Raw genomic sequence first — 23,886 nt, forward strand, 5'->3', positions numbered from 1 at the left:
ATAATAAAAATAATATTTTGAAAAAGGGCTCTCGAGCCTCTCTCGAAAGTGCGGCTGAAACGCATCTAACAAAGACGACTGCTGTCTAAACTTAAAACCGATCGCGATCACGTTTTATTTGCGCAAAGTATTTTCACATGCCGATTCGGCGAAGGGAAGCAGCAAAAGTCGAAAAATAGATGAATAAAATAAAAGGAAGTACGAAAAAGTTTCGAAGTATTTACGGTTTCCCTTCTCCCTTGCACCTGCAGCGCAGCTAAGCCAAGCTTAAGTCGGAGAGGCAAAAGTCGAACAACGAAGCTCTTTGTGAGCGGAACTTAATAAAAAACCCCAACTGTTCCTACAACCAGTTTCAAGCCAGCTGTCGAGCGGTACGGTAGGGTCGTCGTTCCCAGTTTGTGTAGTTAAATCGTTAACAGTGCGCGAGAACGGGTTGATATTGTGATGGATAAACATTGATCGATATTACCGATGTTTTGAAAACATCGATGTTAAGTTTATCAAAGGAAAAAAATGTTAATGTTGAAACTGATTTGGACTCTAAAAAAAACTATACAAAATTAACGAGAATAATTAATTACCACCAAAATGTTTAATAAATTGGTAAACAATAATTCCCTTCTTTTTTTTAGCCAACCCGCGCCGTCCATAACAATTTCCCAAAGTTTCTGTGCATTCAAGTGCAACTAAAATTAGTAGCTGTTTCTTTTGTGTTTGCTTGTTGTGCTTTGTGTTTTGGCAAAACAACAGTTTGGAGGCAATTCACACAGGCGAACACTGAGAAAAGAAAACCGCCAAAATTGGTTACCTAACGAAAACTTCGTTTGTGCTACGGGACGGCAGACTTGTAAGTAAATTAATTTGTTTATTCAAGCAGTTTTAGAATTGATTATACGTGTGTTTCCACCATTGGCAATACAAGTAGTTCAACTAAAAACGTTTTTAATGAGCCTAGCTCTCATTACCTTAAATCGTATTATATCTACTGATAAATTGATCAATTTTTGAAGGTTTATATATAAACTATAGCTTATAACTACTTTAATTTTATTTTTATCTATAGTATTTATTATTACACACTTAGCAAGGCTAGTGTGAGGTTGTATTATATATACATATATAAATTTATTTAAAGTGTTAGTTATAAGATATAAACCTTTAAAAATTAATATTTACATATATAATTATATAGTTAATCTAGCTGTCACTGAAAACTTTTACAATACTAGTTCTACTACTTTGTTGAACAGATAGACATGTCTATGCCATAAATGAATGTTCAAGATATGAATGTTCGATATGAAAAATCAAATTACTTACATTTGAGTATATATGTTTTTCTCCTCCATTTATGACCCACAGAGGATATTTCTTGCGAGATTCCTTAATCATTCCAATAGTTTTCTAACGCCTTCAAAACACTTTACAAGACAAGCTTATGAAAAGTGAGAGGTCTCAGAATCCGAGTTTTAAGTGCTCTATTATGATGTGTAGCACGTATGGCTTAACAATTACCATAATTTTAATTGGTTTCAGCTTACAGGCAGCAGATATTGGTAGTGAGTCGCCTCTCCGCCAACGCCCCGTCATTAATGGCGACTTTCAGATGACTTACTGTCATCTCAGGCACGATTCCCGCAACTTGATAACGTCGAATGAAAAATAGTGAATATTCAGACAGTGTGAGAACATTTTTTTAATAGCCCCGCGCCAATTACGTGGCTATCTCAACTGCGGCTTAGCTTATTTGAATTTGGAAAATAATGCTCGAAATGAGATGTCGTTTACAAGCTAGTTGAGAGGAGGGGGACATCATTGCTCAGCCTGCAATTAACTTTAATTAGCATTTAGAACATCGCAGTCTGCTTAGATGAATCAGAGATGGGGCGGCACTCGTAAATAAGTCACTATAATTAGCTAGCAATTTTTCGGGCAGGCTATTACTTTGATTTATTTGTTTTGATTGCTCCAACTTCAACTGGGAACCCTGAAGTGGGCATAATGATCGTATGTAACCGAAGTCTCTTATTAAGAGCCGTAACTGACAAAATCCACAAAACCACCTCCGATAATGAACGCTTGTCTAGGCGCATTGCGTTGGAAGCTTTGCTGCGGCTACGCCGCTGCCAAAAGTGGGTCATGGTTAAGTGTACTTCGGTCGCTTCGCGGTTCGCTTCGGACCCGGCTTAGAAACAGCAAATGGTCGGCCGAAACCACAGCTGCGCATGCGCACCACTCTCCCAGCTCCCCTCTTATGTCACAGGTGGAAAACTATCAATAGCGGAGTATTTCGTTCTATTATTATTTAAACTTAAGCACTTTTTTGAAAAGAAAAATGGCTCAATAAATATTAAAAGTTATCCATGTATATACTATGTAAGTTAACACGGTCAACCGGCAATAGAGAAGTTGACAAGCTGATCACTCGTAGCCGGGATGAGAATAATGCAAAGCCAGCGACACCTGCGGATATTGAACAACGACGGTACCAGAAGCCCAAGCTTCGGTCAGCGCTATCAGCGGGCAATGCACTGCAAAGCAACCGACGGCTACCCAACACCAGACACGGGGCGCCGGGTCAGCACTTTTAGGGCATAGGGCTAGCTTTCGTTATAAGAATTTATGTACTTAGTATTTAGTTGAATTTTGGAAATAAATCGTGACCGTCACGCCTCTCGAAACCTAAGTCTTCTCATTCGCGCAGTACCGCGCGTCTTAAGTAAATCCCGAATAAGGAATTAATTAATTTGTATATACATAGAAGACACTCAATAAAAAGTCATTAAAACTAATCTAAAGACGGTCTGTTAATGTGAAATTTTCCGTAATCACCTTTGTAATCCAAAAACTCATTAAAAATATAGTGAACAATTTGTCAGTTAACATATTGAATTTAAAAAGGTTTGTCAGGTTATAAATTAGGAGAATCATTATGTTAGGCACGGAAACAAATATTTAATTCGAATATTCAAGTTTTTTTTGTCTATATAATACTATAATTATCTAAATATTAGAGCTCGAGCTTTTAAAATGCTCAAAACTGATCGAGATTGGAGGACTCAATAATTAATCTACTAACCACTAAATCAATTTACTAATACTTAACGCAATTGAAGCTAAGTGTAAATAATCCTTATCTGTTTTTGCCGTCTAGAGCTGTCGCGCCATTAAGAACATCTGCATCTTTTCCTATCCCAAACTCCTTGCATCATCTTCCTTGCATCAAATTCCTGTTCGGATTCGTCTTTTGTAGACAAAAGTAAAAAATGTGAATTTAATATCCTAAATCGAATGGTTTAATAACAACTTTGTAATACTCAATAGGAAGACGACATGGGCTTCAGTTCGCGAATGGACTGCTGCGGGCAGTTCGTAAAGTACAGCCTTTTCATAGCCAACTTTGTGATATTCGTGAGTATCTTTGGGAATCACTTTATACACAAATAATTATATAATATTATTATTAATAAATTCCAGGTGGGTGGAGCCATTGTATTCTGCCTTACCCTGTGGACCCTTGTGGATCGCAGCTTCGTCAATGAGTTGCTCGGAACAAATCTCTTCTCGGGAGCTGTTTACGTCCTGCTGGTTACATCGATTATCATCTGCCTGGTTTCCTTTTTGGGCTGTGTTGGTGCAGGAAAGGAGGTCAAATGCCTGCTACTTACGGTGAGTAAGCGATCTAATGGATCTGAATAATTTTAATGCTCTAAGAAATATTTTAAAACAACATTTAACTTTCACTTTCCCTCTGCTATTTATACTCAAAATATATTTGTATAGTATTATTTGTATATAAAAGTACTATTTACTTTGTAAAACCTTACTAACTTCTAGTATATGAACTTCTATATAATTTCTAATAAAAACAATTCATAATTCAACCATAACATTTGGTTATCAAACCAAATTCTTTCAATGTTGTTCATTAGGTTATCTTTCATAATTTTCCTTAAGAGATCCCACTTATATACTTCTTAACAAATTTGCAAAGACCATTTGACATGTATATTAACCACCCGATTTCCCTTTTGTAGTATTTCATAATCGTGGCTTTAGTTTTCGTCACCATGCTAATTGGCGGCGTCTTGGGTTATGTGTTCCGTGAACGGGTGCAGCAGACCATGCGGCAGGTGAGTCGAATCCCCCAATAAATATGTGGAACTCCATTGAACCTGTTTAATATTCCAAAGGAAATGCGATCCACGATGGCCTTGTACGGCAGCAGGAGGGAGATCACCCAGGCCTGGGATTTGACCCAGGAGCGGCTGCAGTGCTGCGGAGTGGACACGTGGCACGACTGGAATAGGTACGGACCTGTGCCCGAGTCCTGTTGCCAGGAGCTTTTTGGGGGGCAGCGAAAGGAGTGCACCATCTTTCCCACCATCACGAATCTTTATAACCAGGGCTGTCTCTACGTGACGACCAACTTCATCAGGGATCATGCCGCGGTTATTGGGGGCACCTCCATAGCGGTGGCCATTTTAATGGTAAGAACAATCAAATCTAATAGATTCTAAACATATTAAAGATGAATCATAGATTTTAATTTTAAAGAAATTATTTCCAATAGAAAACTATTTTTGTTGTTTATTAATTTTATCCTATTTATTACTTTCAGATCTTCGGTATGATATTCTCTTGTCTACTGTTCAATATGATCGAATAGCGCCAAAGATATGGGGAATTCCTTGGCCAGGCAGAAAAATCAGCTTCCGAGGTCCACAGTCCTGAAGAGACCCATTTTTGAATGAATTTCACTGGTGGAATATAAGAGTATTATCAGAGTATATGATAATGTTGGCTCTGATCAACTTTCCGTTTGTATTATGTATGTATATACGTGTTTAAATGAGTATTCATGAGCGAGAAACTGGATTGTATTGTTATCATCTGTTCTATCATTTTGTATTATTTCTAAATAATTCTGTAAATTTAGTCGTAAGCTCCTGTAATCAATACCCCAACGCAGTTGTTAGTTTTAAGTGAGCTTTTCTATTGTTTATAGAGAATTAATATGTCCGTCCATTGTTGTTTCTAATAAAATTAGTTGAAATCAAATAGCTAGGGAAGATTAATATTTATTTGTTTGCAGATCATTAAAGCTTTTGGAGTTAGACTGAAGTGGTTTGTTAATAGTTAAAACGTGAAATAAAACTATTGGAATAAAATGTTTGTCTGAAGATTCAAGTTAAAATATTATTAAAATATTTTTTGAACATATCATAAAAATATCTTTTGTATATTAAAATACTTTTGGTACACCCAGAAACTTTTTAAAATTTATCATATTCCATGAATGAAAATTATCGAGAAAACCCGGCCTTGATGAAACAATTATATATGTATATTATAAACAAACCAAATCAAAATATTACATTGAAATATTTTAAAAAATTGTACTTTATTCAAAGCTAAACTAATCTGAATTAACTACTCGAAACAATAACGATATACTAACCCTATAATACTTAATATCATAGTCAATAAGTGTAGCGAACAAGTGCCGGCACTTGAACCCGTTTCCGTATTATTCCACCACTCCCAATTTCCATTGTGATAAGCTGGATCAGCCCTCGAATCCGAAATGGGAACTCGGGCGCTGGGAATCGCAGTTCTCCGGATTTGCTCCACCTCATCGGCGAGTTCCTGCAATTGGCGTGGATAAAGTGTGGCTAAATTGAAGCGCTCGCAGGGATCTTTTGCCAGATCGAAAAAGCAGTGGGCTTTAAGGGGATCACATATGAATTTCGGATCCTGGGGATCCTGCCCCTCCACAAGGGGACACTCCTGAGTGGCTTCGCTTCGCATCTGACGGATGCGATCCTCGGTTAATCCCCGATTTCCCAAGATACGTTGAACTTCCGATGCCAGGACATGCTGTCCGTACTTCTCGCTCAATGGGTCGTCTTCGTTGGATTCCAATTCACCCAACCACTGATCGTATTGACCATTGAAGCTACTTCCGTTTACGTACTTTAGGGAATCCCTCATGTACGATGAGTAACCGAAGACATCATCCAGCACATGAATCATTGTTCTGGGCTTCGGTTCCTCATTGCCACTCAGCGAAGGCCAGAGATTGATCCCATCCAGCTGAAGATCCTGTGGCAAGGAGACGCCAGCAGCTCCAGCCAGTGTGGGCAACCAATCAATGGCGTGGATCGCCTGATTGGACACATATCCTTGCTCCTTGAGCAGCGGACTCCACAAAGCTCCTGCGGATCGAATGCCACCCTCCCAGGGAGATTCCTTTTGCTGTTGGGAAAATACAATGAAATTAATTATATTTAAAATATATTTAAGATACTAAGATTTTATGTCTGGTATTCTTTAAAAAATATATATGTAACTTAAGAATTAAAACGAGCCCCTTTTTTAGACTCTTTAGTTTAAAGTTCAATTCAACTTATTAAATATTAAGTTAAGAAGTTTTCAGTTCTTTAAAGGTTTTATCTTGTGGTCTGATGGACTATTAAGGAGCTTACAAACAAATCGCTTTAATTTATTTTGTATCTACTTATACTTTTTAAAATACTTTTCTCTGTAGATATAAAAAGACTTACCCCGCGATAAGGAAAGTTAGACCCAGCATTGGAATGAATGCCCACGGTTGGTGCTCCATTGTCTGAGTAGAGTAATATAATGCTGTTATTCAGCATGCCATTATCCTTCAAGGCACCAATTGTCTGAGCCACACTCTTGTCCAGACTTGAAATCATACCTTGATAAGCACAATATTTTAAGGTTAATTTGTCAATAGAACAAATCAGTTATCGAGCTAGGATCCCCAACTCACCAGCGTAGGTGCGCCGCTTGGGATCCTTGATGTGTGGAAATTTGGCCACCTCCTCCTCAGGAGCCTGCATCGGATTATCCTCGTTTCCTGTGTGGACGGCCAAGTGACTGAGCACCATGAACAACGGCTTGCTCTTATCATGCTGCTCAATGATTCGTTTGGCCTCCGAAGTAAAGGCTTCCGTGGCGTAAGTTCCGTTTGCTTCGGGACAGGGCTCCAGATCCCGTCGAAAATCCAGTCCTGCTGAATAGTTCCTGTCCAGCATTCTAACCTCGTGGTCGTAGTAGTCAATGTACCCATTGTAATAGCCAAAATGGTGGTCAAATCCTCGCATTGTCGGCGTGAGATCCTTTCGCCAGAATCCCAGGTGCCACTTGCCCACCAAATGGGTCGAATAACCCGCCTCCCGGAAAAGTTCCGGCATCAGACGTTCTCGCTGCGGAAGACTCCAGGGCTCATCGGTTATAATCACAAAGTGCTGCATTCCTAAAAATAATCAAACATAAGTTATAAGGCAATATTTGGTTTGGTTGAGTCAATATTTTACCCGTGTGTATGGGATATTTTCCGGTTAGGAGAGTGGCCCTTGACGGAGTGCACAAATTCGGGACATAATGCTTATTGAGGAGAATGCCATTGTAGGCCAGGGCATCGATATTGGGTGTAAGGATCTGGTTTGAGCCATGGAAGCTCACATCGTTCATACCCTGGAAATATTGTATTTATATAGTCTTTGGTTTTTAGGAAGTTCATTAAAGAGTACTTATTTACTCCGACCACCTACTCACCATATCATCGATTAGTATTATAACTATGTTTGGCTTTGTGGAATGTCCAGATCCATTTGCCAGGCTGAGAATGGCACTCACTACCAGCAGACCATGGATTGTTCCCAACATTGTGAATAAATTAAGAACCTCCATTTCGTACGATCGTAAAATTCTTAAGTCCTGGACCTAAATAATAAAATTCAAAAAGGAATAAATTAAGAATGTAGCCATATTAAAGTCTTAGTGCTAATTTAAATTTTCAAAATTTTTCAATTTTCTTAAATTTTACACCTTGTTTTTATTTCCGAACATTTTTTATTTATAAATAACCCATATGTTTCTCGCAATTGATTTCCTTTCAAAATTCAAAATAGTGTAAAAGAAACCAGTTTTTATACCCGTTACTCGTAGAGTAAAAGGGTATATTGTATTCGTGCAAAAGTATGTAACAGCTAGAAGGAAGCGTTTCCGACCCTATAAAGTATATATATTCTTGATCAGGGTCACTAGCCGAGTCGATATAGCCATGTCCGTCTGTCCGTCTGTCCGTCCGTATGAACGCTGAGATCTCGGAAACTATAAAAGCTAGAAGATTGGCATTTTGCATGCAGATTCTAGGAGTTCCTACGCAGCGCAAGTTTGTTTCAAAAAGGTGCCACGCCCCCTTTAACGGCCACAATCGCTTATATACGATTTTAAAAATTTAAATATTTCGGAAAAGTAAAAATGCAGTTTTATTGTGTTTATCAATACCTATCGAAATGTAGAAGAAATTTTTCAAATCGGACCATTCGTTAAAAAGTTATGCGTGATCAAAGTTTCTATCTCCATCTCCCTCGCACTCCCTTTACCTGAGTAACGGGTATCTCTCTTGTTAGGTTTCTTTTTTGCATTATTTTGAAATTAAAGAAAGAGTTTTCCCAAAAACAAATTCTGTGGGGCTATGTTTAAAAGATAGTAAAAGATACAAAAGTTAAGATGGAGCATAGCTTGTTGTGAAGCTCCTGATCGTTTTTGGTAATACGTATGTTGAAATGCCAGCATGTAACTGATTTAATTATAATGCTGCACATCTAGGCGGTATCTGCCGAATTTTCAGCGCCATAATTGGCAATTGTACAATCTTCAATCTGCCGTCATCCACAGGTGCTGCCCCCAACCACTTCCCTCTTGACCTATCCCAATGCATAGTGTGCCATGTGGCCGAAAAGTTCATTCAACCATTCCCGCAAGTGTTGTCGTTTTATTTTGTTGCTATTTAGCAACAATTGTTAAGGCATTATATAAAACGAAATACACTAACACTTGCAAACTTGTACTTGAATTACCCTCGCAGTGAAGAGTTTAATTTCTTTTTATCTTGGCTAAAACTGTGGCTTAATTGTCGCAATAGGCCATAAAAAACGTGGCAATAATGAAATCCAGACAGATAAGCAAGAGATGTCGTAAAAATCTATGATCTGTGCAATTGTTTTAGCATTTTTGACGAGTTTAAATGTGTTAATAATGCTGCATAATTTGGGTGGAAATAAAAGTGTCGTGCGCACGGGATAGAAATCACAGTCACGACATTGGAATGTGAATGAGAATGGGAACTCCCAGCTGTCAGGTGATAACCTTCACAGGTTGTTAATATCGTGACCTTGCTTAAACACATATTATGTAATCAGATCATCGTACATCAATGAAAGGTTCTTGAGTTTTAAATCCCCAATCCAGACAAAACAGGTTTATTTCAATAAGCTGCGAAATCTTTCCAATTTGGAAACTTTCAGGATTGTCACTGGGCCCATAAGGTTCGACCAAAACCATGTTAGTTAATTACAATGTAACCTGCTATTGGCCAACTAAAAACATGTGGCAAGACTTCATCGAGGAATTGTGAAAAGGTAAGTTTTGTGTAAAAGATACAAGGAGAGAAAATTTAGCAAAGCTTGATGAGCTGATCCAAACAATTTTTTCATATTTTTTGTCTAGGAAACGGTTTAGTTAGAAATTAAATAATGTTGACCATAAAATCAAAAAATGCCTTTTGATTAAGGTAAGTATCATCAAACTATATCTTCTCCGGTCTTGTCAATTGTTTTCAAAATTCCATTCTATGGCCTAACTTTTAAGATCACAAAATTTTGACAATTTGGTTCTGTACATTTTTAAAATTTATTTCTGTATTCTTAAAAGCGGAATCGTTTAGATTTTATGAAGCTTTTATGGTTGTCGTTATCTTTTTTCCCAAGTGTTCTGTAATTTCACTTCAAAAGGCTGCGCTGTTTTTAATGACTTTATAAATACAGAGACTTTTTAAAACAAGAAAGGAAAGCTAACTTCGGGCGGAGCCGAAGTTGATATACCCTTGCAGAATACTCTGTAAATTATATTCCCCAAATTTATTCATATGATGCATTCTTAATACTCATAAAAAATCCCAACTTCCTAACTTTAAAAACACCAAAGTTATGGCATTTCCAATCGTTCAGTTATATAGCAGCTATAGGATATAGTCGGCCGATCCTTATGAAGTTCGGTAGGTCGGATTGATTGGCCAAAAATAAAACCCATAGAAAATCCCAACTTCCTAACTTTACAAACACCAAAGTTATGGCATTTCCGATTAATCATTTATATGGCAGCTATAGGATATAGTCGGCCGATCCTTTTAAAATTTGGTACGTCAAATTGATTGGCCAAATGTAAAACCCATAGAAAATCCCAACTTCCTAACTTTACAAACACCAAAGTTGTGGCATTTCCGATCGTTCAGTTATATGGCAGCTATAGGATATAGTCGGCCGATCCTTATAAAATTTGGTACGTCAAATTGATTGGCCAAATGTAAAACCCATAGAAAATCCCAACTTTCTAACTTTAAAAACACCAAAGTTATGGCATTTCCGATCGTTCAGTTATATGGCAGCTATCGGATATAGTCGGCCGATCCCGGCCGTTCCGACTTATATACTGCGTGCAAAGGAAAGAAGGGTGTGTGCAAAGTTTCAATTCGATATCTTTAAAACTGAGAGACTAGTTCGCGTAGAAACAGACAGACGGACAGACAGACGGACAGACGGACAGACGGACAGACGGACAGACGGACAGACGGACAGACGGACATGGCTATATCAACTCAGGAGGTGATCCTGATCAAGAATATATATACTTTATAGGGTCGGAGATGTCTCCTTCACTGCGTTGCACACTTTTGACCAAAATTATAATACCCTCTGCAAGGGTATAATTATATAAAGGTGTGTTTAGCGAAGCAACAAACTGGTTCAGAACACAATATGCTAACCAACAAGTTATTGTTTTAAGTAATACATTAATTAAATTTTATTTTGATTGCTAATTATTATTATTGTTAATTTTACAGGTAACAAGAAAGGAAAGCTAACTTCGGGCGGAGCCGAAGTTGAAATACCCTTGCAGAATATTCTGCAAATTATATTCTCCAAAATTATTCATATGATGCATTCTTAATACTCATAAAAAATCCCAACTTCCTAACTTTAAAAACACCAAAGTTATGGCATTTCCAATCGTTCAGTTATATGGCAGCTATAGAATATAGTCGGCCGATCCCTTTGAAATTTGATATGTCTGCTTGGTTGGGCAAAAATAAAACCCATATAAAGTCCCAACTTCCTAACTTAACAAACACCAAAGTTATGGCATTCCCGATCAATCAGTTATATGGCAGCTATAAGATATAGTCGGCCAGTCCTTATGAAATTTGGTAGGTCGGATTAATTGGCCAAAAATAAGACCCATAGAAAATCCCAACTTTCTAACTTAACAAACACCAAAGTTATGGCATTTCCGATCAATCAGTTATATAGCAGCTATAGGATATAGTCGGCCGATCCTTATGAAATTTGGTACGTCGTACTGATTGGCCAAATATAAAACCCATAGAAAGTCCCAACTTCCTAACTTAACAAACAGCAGAGTTATGGCATTTCCGATTAATCAGTTATATGGCAGCTATAGTATATAGTCGGCCGATCCCGGCCGTTCCGACTTATATACTGCGTGCAAAGGAAAGAAGGGTGTGTGCAAAGTTTGAATTCGATATCTTTAAAACTGAGAGACTAGTTCGCGTAGAAACAGACAGACGGACAGACAGACGGACAGACGGACAGACGGACAGACGGACAGACGGACAGACGGACAGACGGACAGACGGACATGGCTATATCAACTCAGGAGGTGACCCTGATCAAGAATATATATACTTTATAGGGTCGGAGATGTCTCCTTCACTGCGTTGCACACTTTTGACCAAAATTATAATACCCTCTGCAAGGGTATAATAAGATTGAATTTTTGAAACGGAAATATAAACCACTTTAACTAAAACGGATTTTACTTCAAACTTCTAAATTTATTGGTCAACTTTACTTTATTAATCTTTTGTTGTGTATTAACCGAATACTAAAACCAATACTATTTTATGATTCTCATTCATGTGTTGTGTTTTGCAATTTAGTATCTTAACCCTTTTAACACTCATCACTTAACTGTTTTTCCGGAATCAGCTGAAGGTTTCAACGATGCTGGGTGATCGTCGGTGATCCTTCCCCCAGCGGCTTCTCCACTCGACTAAACGCTCCGCTGGCTTTTGGCGCTTTTAAAGTGACAACGTTTTCTCGTACTCCGACGTCTGTGACGTCACGAAACGTGCGCGAAAAATAATCGCATGAAAGTCCAAGCAGTCTGCTATAAAACCGCCAACGAAACACTGCTATAAAAGCAAAAGCAAAATGTGGTATTACAAAGGCAGATATACAAAGTAAATGCAAAGATTACCGAACTTTTAAAGGGACCAAACCTTTCAACTAAGGCTTTACATTGATTGTTGACTAAGGTCGGGGTTTTTATAGCTGTTTCTTTGATAAGATGGCTCAATTGATTAGCCACAAACGGGTTTTTGCACTCTAATTAAATAAATTTTGTATTCTAGCATTTGATTCCGTACAGTCTTGGCCTTGTCGATTTTTGTGCCAAGTTTTGAAGGTTAATTAGTTCAGAATTTGCCACATATGTGTAATTCAACTATTTATTTTTCAGGAAAAATATTGTCTTAAATTTTACAGTATTTAAAAAACAATATTAAACATTTAAAATTGTTTAACTTCACACTGTCAAGATGTTCGTGGGGTTCCACAAATTGATATAACAAATTCCAATTAAATTTTAAAGAACTTTCGTTTAGATACTTCAAATCTTAAAAAAAATATACATATTTCTAAATAAATATGATTTAAGTTTCCGAAAAATACTACATTTTTTATACTTTCCTAGCAATAACTACAGTGTTATTTTTTAATTAAGTAAAACTTTCTTTTTATGATAAGTATGTATTAAATTGCACAAAACTTATTGTAAGGGGACTTCCATTCCAGGAGCTCTGCAAATAAATCACCACGAAACTTATAAGTGTTAATCATCAATCCTGTGAAGTAGTAAATTATCTAATCACCTAAGAACCCCCCTTTAAAATCTTATCTGAAATCTTGACCACCTGGGACCTATAAAAGCTGTTACCAGATGGTGATGGCCACAACACTTCCTCAGTCAACGATCGAATCATGTTTTCAACCAAGAGCATTGTAATTGTGGCCGTAGTCCTCGTCCAGTTGGCGACTCTCATCCAGGGAGGAGTCTACAGCAATGACGACAAGTGGGTGCTCCTGGACAAGACCATGGATCTGCCGGAGGAAGCGGTTCTCGGTGGCTTCGATCCCAGTGGCTACTACAACTACGTGGGTCGTGTGTCAAACAGCGGTAATATTCTGCCCGCTAGAGTTGTCCCGGAATTGGGAAAGGCCACCTACAATACGGACAGTTACGGCAACCAAGGCACAAGCTATGAGGTCCTGGTGTCCAATGCCACCGTCAGCTACCACTGGATTCGCAGTTTCGATGGCTACCGGGAGAAGAACGCCGTATCCGTGGGAACCAACTTCTCCAACGATCGTGTCTTCATCTGCCGTGTCCGTTGCGACGAGGGTCTCTTCATTGGAACCCTTTACCTCGCCAAACGGATGTGCAGTGTCCAGTACGAAAACCTGCCTCTCCGCCAGTTCGACAAGTACGAGATCCTCGTCAGGGAGCGCCATGTGGCTGCCTTCTCTCCTTTTGTAGATGGGTACATTGCCCAATGAATATTTCAAAATAAATTACCTATTTATTGAACGAAAACACATCGTAAACATTTATTTATTTACTTTGGCAGCAACATAAATTCATAATGGATTTCTGATGATGGTTGGGATAGAATCTTTGTTAAAGTCTGTCAGTCAAATTAGTTTTTATATTTTACAAATATTTTTAAACAACAGGAAGAAAATGTTTTAAGCATATTTTCTTGACAGTTCGAGTCCTAATAAAAATGGATTACAAATAGTAATTGCTGTTTTTATTATCTTTTTAGCTAAGTAATTCGTTCGGTTTTTTGTTTTAAGGCAGTTAGACTATAGCAGTCAATCAGAATTTGAATTTGTCATTACCGAATCATGTTTTTTTTATAATATTTTTAAAGCTTAAAGAAAAACCTTGATTTAAGGCCAAATCTGCTTTTATTTTTAGGAAGAGAGGAAATAAGTAAGTTAAAAAACTTAAATTTACAAAGCCTACAACTTTTTCATCAGCATTAACTGCAATGTCTGTTAACATGCAAACAAGTCTGAAAGTTAAATGTAAACGTCCAACTTATTTTATATTTTATTTAGCTTTGTATTCTGAATATGTAAGTTATGAATTAAATATTTTAGATTTATACAGATAATTTTTAAAGAGGCTTTCTAACACTACACGTCAAGGGGACTTTAATTACAGGAATTCTTCTAGAATTTACTAAGCCTTACTAAGAATTGACAAACTAACCAAATATCTAATCTATGAGTAAACCCCGAAGAATGATTTACAATATGAGAACATTTGCCCCAAAAGCAGAAAAAGCTATACAAATTGTCGTCAAATGGAGTTGGTCATCCAAGCATCGACTCACCCAAGAGCTTAGTAATTCTAGCCGTAGTCCCCCGTCAATTACGAAATCCTGGTCAGAAAGCGCCATGTAGTTCCTTTGCAACCACACGTACTATAGATCGAAACATTGTACACTGAGTGCTAGCAGATAAAATACATATTTATTGATCAGATACATTTCTTTTGTGTTCCTAATTGATTTGTCTTGTTAACAAATTTGGGCTAATTTCACCAAGTTTTTATGTATATCATTTTTATTTCTTATCTAAGTGTAAGTGCCGCTTTTTATTTATAAAACAAACAAGAAAGGAACAAAGCTTCAACAAGTTAATGTTTATATACCCTTGCAGCTATTACAAAAATAAAATATTCTATAAATCGAAATGACAGACGGACTTGACTCTCCTAGTGAGGTTTATTAAGAATATACATATATATTTTAGAAAATCGGAAATATCTCCTGACGCAAACTGAAATAATGACTAAATTCACTGAAATTTTAATACCCTCTGCAAGGGTATAAACATTATAGACCAATGTTTTGATTCTTCAGAATTGTTTAGACTTCAGGGAAATGGTTTAGACTTCTACAATAAACGGAGAACTAAAATTTTAAAATTTAAATTTTAAACTCGCAAGATTATATTATTAAATTTCATATCTAGCTATAAAATGGAATTTACACAAAAATTTTATTTTTATAAAATATTACGTGATATTCCAAATTGAAGTTGTAATGTTAATATTTTCTTATTTTTATTTCGAAATTTCCTTTAATAGTCACCGTATTAAAAGATTATACAATAAACTAAACTTATGAAATAACACCAAAGGGGCTTTTTTTAATTCCAGATATCTGAATTTCGAAGGTGCAATAAAACTGCGAGGCGAAAGTCTTAGGTTAGTCACCGAATCCGATGCTATCAATACCAATCTCCGATAGCGATAAGTGAAATAGAAGTCCGAAGATAAGGAGCGACTATAAAAGCAGTTAAATTGTTGGCCAGAAACTCAAAGCGAATCAATCAGCCCGTCAAGATGTACAAAGTTGCTTCATTGGTTTTGGCCCTGTTCGCAGTGGTTTACGCAGTTCCTTCGGCATATGGTGAGGAATATAGATAAAGGAGGCTTATCTGAATGCCAAGTAATACTTTGTATTTCTGCAGATACCGTGCACGTGTGGAGGGCTGGAAACCTGTCGTACACCGTTCCCGAAAATGCAATTTTGGGTGGATTCGATCCCTATGGCTACAACACCTATGTGGGCCGTGTGAAGTACGTTAATGATGTCCTGCCCGCTCGTGTTGTTGTGGAAACTGGTACTGCTTACTTCAACACCCCCACCGCCTCCTCGAAGCTCCTTGTATACGACCTCCTGGTGGCTGAGCGCAATGTGAACTACGTCTGGGTGAGGAGTTTCGATGGGTTCTTCGAGAAGGGACTCGTTGCCGCCGGCACCACGAGCAAAAATGAGCTGTCGTTCTTCTGCCGGGCAAGGGCCGATGCAGGATACCTGATCGGCACCCTTCTCCTCAGCAGCCAGAAGACGTGCATCATCAAGCACGAGTCCCTGTCCCTACGTAAATTCGACAAATACGAGGTGCTGGTGGCCCAACCCAAGGGCAATGGAACCCTCTACTATTAATGACTAGGAAAAAATATAGCGGATTCTTGGATTCCCGCTAAAAATAAATAAAACATAACTTATTTGAAAAATGTTGTGTATATTACCTTACACAGGTGGAACAAATTTACAAGGCACTTGAAATATTCTTAATACATGACATATTTATTAAAATATACAAGTTTCCTTTACAATATACAATTTCCCAAAGTTAAATATAAAAGTATTCTTATATTTTTAAGGGACTTCAAGTTCCTGTTAAAAATACACCTCAGATAGTTTTGTTAACAGTTTGATTAACTCGGAATAAACATTTTTTAGATTGGGAGGGCTGTTTTAACTAAAATGTATTCCCGAAGCTTAAAGAAAAGCTTAATTAATAAAATATAATATAAAAAGCAATAATAATAATAGCTTTCATAATAATTATTATAACCAGTTAGAAATCCTTCACAGGGTTTTTTTTCTCATAATGATGGAAAGCAAACAAATAAAAAAACGAAGTTTAATAAAAGATTTTAGCAGTTTATTTAAACAACATTAAATAATCTTTAATAGATTATTTCATAACTAAATATAAATAAGACAATCAATATAATTTGACAGTGTTTATCAACATTTTTCTATTGGTACAAAAAAATTAACAAAATCTCTAACTAATTTTCATTTGATAACAATAAAATCTGCTAGCGAATATTGTTTACCAACACAAATCTCAAACCAAAGATCTTATCGTGTTTTCACAGGAATTTATACTACACTAACCTTCAGTATCATACAATTAATTAAACCCTCAAATTATATTATATTTCCGTTAAATACTTTGTAAACCCATTTGATTGACAAAGATCTCTTCCGTTGATTATTCGATTGATTTAAAGGGGGTTTTGCAATTATCAGCTTTCACAGAAGTGATCGATAAGATAAGAAAGGGGATAGCCTATTTGACACTGGTGCTGTAAAGACATTACTCAGATACGTTTACGGTTTGGTCAAACTAAAGCTATAAATTATCTAAATTGGTTTGCTCCAAACTCTCGATTCACAATGAGTTGTCTAGAAAAAACCACTGTTTATATCAACATATGATTATTTTGAACTAGCATATTAGTATTACAGTATAGGATAAAACTTAGGAGTTTAATTGTTGGTATTGATTCTGAAAAGAAATGAAAAAATATATTTATTTATTTTTTATAACTTCAATTTAGATAATAGGTAATTCATTAACGGCATAGCTTTCAATTATTGAAATAATTATTTTATTAAAAATTGAGTAAATTTTATTTTAAAAATTACTCTGGAAAATCATCTGTTTTCATATTTTATAATCAATGCACTATATTTTCTTTACTTACGCTTATCTCAAATTTAGAGAAACCACCGACTTGTCAAGACGAATCCAAGAAAAAAGGTAACGATTTTCATCCGCCCCGTGGTCCCCGAACTGGAGGCCTGTTCGTCCTGCCACCAGGTCCACTCATCATGATAGAACCGGGGGTTGCAATCCGGATCCGATGGCTTATTGTTAGGAGGATGGGCCTCCTTGGCAAACTGCTGGATACGCTGCCAGAGATCCAGATAGATAGTCGTATTTCGATACTCCTCATACAGGTTGCTCTGCTCACAGGGATCTGCCTCGATGTCGAAGAGACAGGGTGCCTGGAGGGGCAAACAGGGCTTGATGCCAGTCGCAGGTTCCGGGCACTCGATCCTGGCCTGATCCCTCAGCTCGCTGATGTTGCGCTCCCCGGCGGAAACCAGCTGTAACTGCTGCCAAACACTAGTGTTCCGGATGAGATCCTCGTAGTCCCCGGAACGGGGATCCTCCTCACTGGTCTCCCTTCGACCCAGCCAGCCGTCGTAAATGCCGCCACTGGTGGTGCCGCTGATTACCTTCCACTTGCCACGCGTATAGGACAGATGGGGCTCCGCCACATCCTCATCGATCACGTGGACAATCTCACGCTCCACCGACTCGTATCCGTACTTGAGGGCCGACCAGAGGTTCAAGCCATCCAGGTGGAGCGCCGGATCCGGAGATATTCCAGCTGCAGCCGCCAACGTGGGCAGCAGGTCGCCAATGTAGATCTGCTGTTTCCACACGCTGCCCAGGCGCTCGAACTCAGTGCTCCAAATGGCCGCCGAGGATCGCAGGCCGCCCTCCCATGGGGAATTCTTTTGCTGGAATTAAAGAAAATGCAGCAATAAATAAAGTTATTAAAGATTAATATTGCCCCACAAGCGTTCTATACTGCGAACTGAATTCGAATTGAAACGTTTTTCTAAACTAAGAGCGCCCTATACCATTCAAAAATATTTATATGTGTATCATAATAAGTATTAGATAACAAGCATTCTCTGAAAATAAACGAAAACTGATTGTTAGGTATTAAGTTTTTAATTTCGGCAAATTTTTCATTTTTTACAAACAAATATTTTGTATAATAAAGCAAAGAAGATAGAATGGTGATTAAAGTTAATGTTAATATGGAGAAGTCATTTTCAAAATATTGTGTTATTGTTTATGGAATAAGAATTAGAATTAGAATCTTACAAATGTTATCTAACAACGGACTTATGTGAACGTTCTCATAACTTCTTAATTGTTTATTTTATTACTGCTTTTGATGGTAGTTATTTTTATACCCTTGCAGAGGGTATTATAATTTTGGTCAGAAGTTTGTAACGCAGTGAAGGAGACGTTTCCGACCCTATAAAGTATATATATTCTTGATCAGGATCAATAGGGGAGTCGATATAGCCATGTCCGTCTGTCCGTCTGTCCGTCCGTCCGTCCGTCCGTCTGTCGTCTGTCCGTCTGTTTCAATACCATTTGGAGCTCAGTTTAAAAGCTAGCGATCTGAAACTTTCACAGTCGTCCTAAAACAAGTGTACGCAGATCAAGTTTGAAACCGCCCCGATCGGATGTCTATATCATATAGCTCCCATAGGAACAATCGGATATAACTTGCAAGAATGGAAGATATTTCGCGCAGTGTAAAAGCTATTGACATAAATCTTTCCAAATCTTATTTTTATGCGTACCTTGATCAGAGTAAAAGGCGTGACGATCGGACGTCTATATCCTATAGCTCCCATAGGAACAAAAGGGTAAAATCGGTTAAAATGTAATGATTTTTAGGATATTTCACGCAGTATACAAGCTATTGACATGATCTTTCCAAATCCTATTTTTTATGCTACATTGATCAAGGTGAAGCGCGTGCCGATCGGACGTCTATATCCTATAGCTCCCATAGGAACAATAGGGTGAAATCGGTCAAATTTGATGATTATCAGAATATTTCGCGCAGGTGTAAGCTACTAACATAAAATTTTCCAATTCTTATTTATTTAGCATATCTTGATTAGGGTAAAAGCGCTTGGAAGTCTATATCTTAAAGGAGATAGGAAAATTGTTAAAGGCTGTTTAGTTTACTTATGTATACCTTTTCTTTTTTTCACTTTTAGAATTTCGTCAAAGTCTGCAAGGGTATTAAAATTTTAGCTTGTCTTTTGAATTATAATTCATTAATTTAATTTTACTCACCCCTCTTAATGGATAGTTGGAGGCGGTGGTTGAGTGCTGTCCCTGAGTTGGCCCACCATTATCAGATAGGAAGAGCACGATGCTGTTTTGGAGCATTTCCTGCCTGGCAAGGGCGTCTATAACCTTTCCCACACTCTTGTCCATTCGCGACACCATCGCCGCATAATAACGATGGGTCTCATTTCGAATATATCCAAATTGGGCCAACTCATCTTCAGGTGCCTGCATTGGACTATCATCATTTGCCGCGTGGGGAGCAAGGTGACTCAGAAGCAAAAATAGTGGCTGGCTATTGTTTTTCGATCCCTGATCCTCGATCTCCTGGACAGCGGCATCGGTGAGGACATCGGTGACATATTGACCCACCTGCTCGTGGGTGGCCTTCAGATTGTCGCGAAAATCGTGGCCATTGTAGCCTTTGTTCTAGGCAAAAAAGAATCAGTAATATTAGCGAAAAATTATTAATTTATTTAACAACTAAAGAAAATAAATGGTATTAGAAATCTTATCAAAATCAAATAATATACATTGATAAATAAAGTTCAGGCATTAGTTTTAAAAATGTTTTGAGGTTTCATTCTTCTTGAAATTGTTTGAAACCATGAAATGCCCTGATTTCAGAAAGAGAATGGTCTACTTTTTGGCGGCTTTATGAATCTTGTAAATATGGGGTCAGCTAAAAATATATGGCTTTCTCACCGTTTGTTCATAAGTCTGGCTGTAATAATCCACATATGCTCCAAGGTAGCCCAAGTGGCGATCGAATCCTCGTTGAGTGGGTGTAAAATTGCGCTGCGACATTCCCAAGTGCCACTTTCCCAGGAGACTAGTCCGATAGCCATTTCCCCGGAAAACCTCTGCCATGGTCGTCTCGTTCAGCGGAAGACTCCAAGGCTGATCGTTTACGATCACATAATGTTGCATACCTGAAGCACAGATATAACTTATAATTAAGGTTCATAAAAATGAATTTCCTAATTAAAATATGTACCATTCCGTGAATGTATCATGTGATTAATCAACAAATCTTTACTTAATTGATTTTTATACCCTTCCAGAGGATATTATAATTTTGGTCAGAAGTTTGTAACGCAGTGAAGGAGACGATTCCGAACCCATAAAGTATATATATTCTTGATCCTTCCGTCTAGCGATCTGAAACTTTCACAGTCGTCCTAGAACATGTGTACGCAGATCAAGTTTGAAAACCGACCCGATCGGATGTCTATATCCTATAGCTCCCATAGGAACAATCGGATATAACTTGCAAGAATGGAAGATATTTCGAGCAGTGTAAAAGCTATTGACTTGAATCTTTCAAACCTTTTACCAGAGAAAGTCGTCCTAGAACATGTAACAGCTAGAAGGAAGCGTTTCCGACCTATAAAGTATATATATTCTTGATCAGGATCATAACCGAGCATGAATCTTTCCAAATCTGTATTTTTTTCTGTCCGTCTGTCATGTCCGTATGAAGCGCTGAGATCTCGGAAACTATAAAAGCTAGAAGATTGGCATTTTGCATGTAGATTTTGAAGTTCCTACGCAGCGCAAGTTTGTTTCAAAATGGTGCCACGCCCCTTTAAGCCCACAATGGTTATATACGATTTTAAAATTTAAATATTTCGGAAAAGTAAAATGCGTTTTATTGTGTTCTATCAATACCTATCGAAATGTTGAAGAAAATTTTCAAATCGGACCATTCGTTAAAAAGAATATGCGTAATCAAATTTTCTCCCCTCTCCCTTTACCTGAGTAACGGGTATCTGATAGTTGGCACCCGACTATAGCGTTTCTCTTGTTTTTTATGCATATACATGATAGGGGAAAAGGGGGGAAGAGAAAAAAAGGGGAAATTTTTCCAAGTCTTATTTATTTTCAAATATTTCGCGCAGTTTGTAAGTCTTATTTATTTGATCAGGGTAAAAGCGCTCGCTTCCGTAGGAAAATTGGTTAAAATTTGCGAAAATATCCCTTTTTTCCTATTTTTATAGGATTTTTTGGCAGTATAAAAGCTATTGACATTCATAGTTTTTTTATGTATACCTTATTCCCTTCGCTACTTTTTCAATTTTGGCAATTTCGGCAAAGTCATAAAGGGTATTATTATTCGGCTTGCCGAAGTTAGCTTCCGTCATCGTTTTAAATGGTTTATCTTTTGTCTTTCTTTTAACTTCACATTTTACCACCTGATCAATGACTTGCCTGTATTAATGGGGTATTTGCCAGTCAAAAGAGCAGCCCGACTGGGCGTGCACATGGGGGCGGCATAGAGATTGTTCAGGATCACTCCGCTATATGCCAGAGCATCGATGTTGGGTGTGAGGAAGTTGTTGGAGCCGCGGAAACTTACGTCGTCGAAACCCTGTCGGTATATCACAGCCAATCGTATTTAAAACTATAAAACATCGCATTAGACTCACGAGATCATCGGCCATTATAATGATGATATTAGGCCTTTCGGATGTGGCGGTCAGAGAACTGGATAAGGCAATACAAAAAACTAATCCAGCAGTTAACAACGAGGCAATACTGCTGAATTTATCCAGATGCGTTGACATCGCCGTAAATGGAGTGTGGAAGATGTGGGACAGATACTAAAAACAAACAAATGGGAATTAGTGCAAATAAGCATTTTAAAAATTAACATACCGAATGGGCGACAAGTGAATGATGGATGAGCTCGTCAGACCGTTCCGGATATATTAGCAATATAATGACTCCCAATTTAACCTATTTCATGGAGTTTTTACTAGTTAATTTTCGGAAATTTACAGTTTAGCTGTTTCTTTGAAGCTTACATAAATAAATTGAATAAATAAAAGAACTGATAACTGAAAACGGACATCTCGGCAATAGGCATTTACGGCTATGTTTTCAATAAATTGGGCGTTAAAGTGTTTTGTTCCCACAACAATTACGAATAAATGCAAATGAGATGAGGCTGGGAATTAGTTAAATAGGAAATTGTGTGTGATCAATGTAATAATAAAACTTTGGCTTGAGAATACACTTGTAGTATTGTATTGGTACAATGGCTTTTTTTAAAGTGCTCAAAAAATTACATAAATTATCACCTAAACTAAACCATATTTAAATATTTCATTTCAAACAAAAACAATTTTAGGAGCACTAAATCGCTTCAGTACAATATTACAAGTGTTTATTATATGTCATTTATTTAACACGTCAAGAGTAAACAATTATAATAATAATAATTTTAAGTACACACTTAGTTATTTATTCTTAACCGTTTTTAGAATAAGCTTATTTATTTCCTTTTATTGTTTTCAGCTCCAAGCCAATAAATATAATCGTCGAAATCGTATTTGATTATTGGGCTCGTATGTTATTGCCGAATCATCTAATTCTGTTCACACACTTTTATTATCGCCAGCGACAGACAAATAAACATGTTCCCCGAAAGAGAATAAAAGGAATCCGAACAACAATGGGCTTATCAGCTAGATTCGTGCATGCCAAATCCACTCACAGATATTCGCGATCGGGTTTTATTATATTCCGTGTTCTGATCTCTGATCCGCCGGACTCGAAGTGCGGAGAGTAACTGACTGACAACTGAAAATAATTTGATACTGCCTTAAAAGCCAGTTACCGGTTAATATATATCCCCTTCAAATTAACATCAAACCAGCTTTAGTGTGGGTGGTATTGAAAGAGAAGGAAAGAGAGATCGGTAGCTCTTAACTAAATTCTGGTAGATTGGCGATTGTTGCATACTTTTCGGAGCTTGAAAGTATTTGAGGCACCGACTACTTAAAAACTTTAACAATGATGTACAAAACATAGTTTTATATGGTTTATTGAATTTTATTTTTACCATCGTTTTGTTTTTATACATTTGTTTTTATATTTTGACACACAATTCATAACTTACCAAGTAAAACAAATACAAAGTTTAGTCATCTTCACACTCCCACTCACACTCACATTCACATTTACTTTCAACATTTTCCGCTTTATTGGATGTGGACGTGGATGAGGATGAATATGAACGCCCAATTCCACCAATAGCAACAACTATAGCACAGCCAACAGGTCCTGGACTGCACTTTTTATACCCTTGCAGAGGGTATTATAATTTCAGTCAAAAGTTTGCAACGCAGTGAGTCGATCTAGCCATGTCCGTCTG

At 37.4% G+C, this 23,886-nt stretch overlaps 5 protein-coding genes across 9 annotated transcripts; 3 read left to right on the forward strand and 2 right to left on the reverse strand.

Annotated features, from left to right (window-relative positions):
* Window positions 1–305: 305 nt before the first annotated feature.
* Window positions 306–5,061, forward strand: LOC108043517 (CD151 antigen). 3 transcript variants are annotated; one of them, XM_017122263.2, is made up of 8 exons: window positions 306–376; window positions 633–847; window positions 3,155–3,259; window positions 3,325–3,411; window positions 3,478–3,669; window positions 4,038–4,133; window positions 4,194–4,490; window positions 4,622–5,061. In XM_017122263.2, the coding sequence occupies exons 4-8, from the start codon at window positions 3,334–3,336 to the stop codon at window positions 4,667–4,669; spliced, it is 711 nt and encodes a 236-aa protein (XP_016977752.1). In that variant the 5' UTR covers window positions 306–376; window positions 633–847; window positions 3,155–3,259; window positions 3,325–3,333; the 3' UTR covers window positions 4,670–5,061. The 3 variants fall into 3 exon arrangements, with proteins under 3 accessions (XP_016977752.1, XP_016977754.1, XP_044312687.1); XM_017122265.2 differs by lacking the exon at window positions 306–376 and adding an exon at window positions 390–515; XM_044456752.1 differs by lacking the exons at window positions 306–376; window positions 3,155–3,259 and adding an exon at window positions 390–515.
* A 106-nt stretch (window positions 5,062–5,167) lies between these two features.
* Window positions 5,168–12,144, reverse strand: LOC108043516 (arylsulfatase B). The gene is made up of 6 exons (XM_017122262.2): window positions 12,088–12,144; window positions 7,588–7,755; window positions 7,347–7,506; window positions 6,800–7,285; window positions 6,567–6,724; window positions 5,168–6,258 (listed from the first exon to the last, which is right to left on the reverse strand). The coding sequence occupies exons 2-6, from the start codon at window positions 7,720–7,722 to the stop codon at window positions 5,434–5,436; spliced, it is 1,764 nt and encodes a 587-aa protein (XP_016977751.1). The 5' UTR covers window positions 7,723–7,755; window positions 12,088–12,144; the 3' UTR covers window positions 5,168–5,433.
* Window positions 12,145–13,144: 1,000 nt separating this feature from the next.
* Window positions 13,145–13,770, forward strand: LOC108043512. The gene has a single exon (XM_017122257.2). The coding sequence runs from the start codon at window positions 13,158–13,160 to the stop codon at window positions 13,731–13,733; it is 576 nt and encodes a 191-aa protein (XP_016977746.1). The 5' UTR covers window positions 13,145–13,157; the 3' UTR covers window positions 13,734–13,770.
* A 1,799-nt stretch (window positions 13,771–15,569) lies between these two features.
* LOC108048524 lies at window positions 15,570–16,272 on the forward strand. Its single transcript, XM_017129259.1, has 2 exons — window positions 15,570–15,661; window positions 15,723–16,272. The coding sequence occupies exons 1-2, from the start codon at window positions 15,595–15,597 to the stop codon at window positions 16,199–16,201; spliced, it is 546 nt and encodes a 181-aa protein (XP_016984748.1). The 5' UTR covers window positions 15,570–15,594; the 3' UTR covers window positions 16,202–16,272.
* A 412-nt stretch (window positions 16,273–16,684) lies between these two features.
* LOC108048523 (arylsulfatase B) lies at window positions 16,685–23,304 on the reverse strand. 3 transcript variants are annotated; one of them, XM_017129255.2, is made up of 8 exons: window positions 23,227–23,300; window positions 22,386–22,466; window positions 22,157–22,330; window positions 21,939–22,098; window positions 20,433–20,659; window positions 19,734–20,156; window positions 17,539–18,364; window positions 16,685–17,339 (listed from the first exon to the last, which is right to left on the reverse strand). In XM_017129255.2, the coding sequence occupies exons 3-7, from the start codon at window positions 22,292–22,294 to the stop codon at window positions 17,552–17,554; spliced, it is 1,761 nt and encodes a 586-aa protein (XP_016984744.1). In that variant the 5' UTR covers window positions 22,295–22,330; window positions 22,386–22,466; window positions 23,227–23,300; the 3' UTR covers window positions 16,685–17,339; window positions 17,539–17,551. The 3 variants fall into 3 exon arrangements, with proteins under 3 accessions (XP_016984744.1, XP_016984746.1, XP_016984745.1); XM_017129257.2 differs by lacking the exon at window positions 23,227–23,300 and adding an exon at window positions 22,535–22,642; XM_017129256.2 differs by lacking the exon at window positions 22,386–22,466 and having other exon boundaries at window positions 23,227–23,304.
* Window positions 23,305–23,886: the final 582 nt, after the last annotated feature.

Source organism: Drosophila rhopaloa, unplaced genomic scaffold (genome assembly GCF_018152115.1).
Source record: "Drosophila rhopaloa isolate 14029-0021.01 unplaced genomic scaffold, ASM1815211v1 contig_150, whole genome shotgun sequence".
Classification (NCBI taxonomy): domain Eukaryota; kingdom Metazoa; phylum Arthropoda; class Insecta; order Diptera; family Drosophilidae; genus Drosophila; species Drosophila rhopaloa.

Coding starts and splice junctions, on each gene's coding strand:
- LOC108048524 (XM_017129259.1), top strand. CDS start 15,595: ATGTACAAAGTTGCTTCATTGGTTTTGGCCCTGTTCGCAGTGGTTTAC. Junction 15,662..15,722: donor CGCAGTTCCTTCGGCATATG/GTGAGGAATATA, acceptor GTATTTCTGCAG/ATACCGTGCACGTGTGGAGG.
- LOC108043517 (XM_017122263.2), top strand. CDS start 3,334: ATGGGCTTCAGTTCGCGAATGGACTGCTGCGGGCAGTTCGTAAAGTAC. Junction 4,134..4,193: donor TGCAGCAGACCATGCGGCAG/GTGAGTCGAATC, acceptor AATATTCCAAAG/GAAATGCGATCCACGATGGC. Junction 4,491..4,621: donor TAGCGGTGGCCATTTTAATG/GTAAGAACAATC, acceptor TATTACTTTCAG/ATCTTCGGTATGATATTCTC.
- LOC108043516 (XM_017122262.2), bottom strand. CDS start 7,722: ATGGAGGTTCTTAATTTATTCACAATGTTGGGAACAATCCATGGTCTG. Junction 7,507..7,587: donor TAATACTAATCGATGATATG/GTGAGTAGGTGG, acceptor CAATATTTCCAG/GGTATGAACGATGTGAGCTT. Junction 6,725..6,799: donor CAAGCGGCGCACCTACGCTG/GTGAGTTGGGGA, acceptor GTGCTTATCAAG/GTATGATTTCAAGTCTGGAC.
- LOC108043512 (XM_017122257.2), top strand. CDS start 13,158: ATGTTTTCAACCAAGAGCATTGTAATTGTGGCCGTAGTCCTCGTCCAG.
- LOC108048523 (XM_017129256.2), bottom strand. CDS start 22,294: ATGTCAACGCATCTGGATAAATTCAGCAGTATTGCCTCGTTGTTAACT. Junction 20,660..21,938: donor CAAATACCCCATTAATACAG/GCAAGTCATTGA, acceptor TCTGTGCTTCAG/GTATGCAACATTATGTGATC. Junction 20,157..20,432: donor GCCAGACTTATGAACAAACG/GTGAGAAAGCCA, acceptor TTTTTTGCCTAG/AACAAAGGCTACAATGGCCA.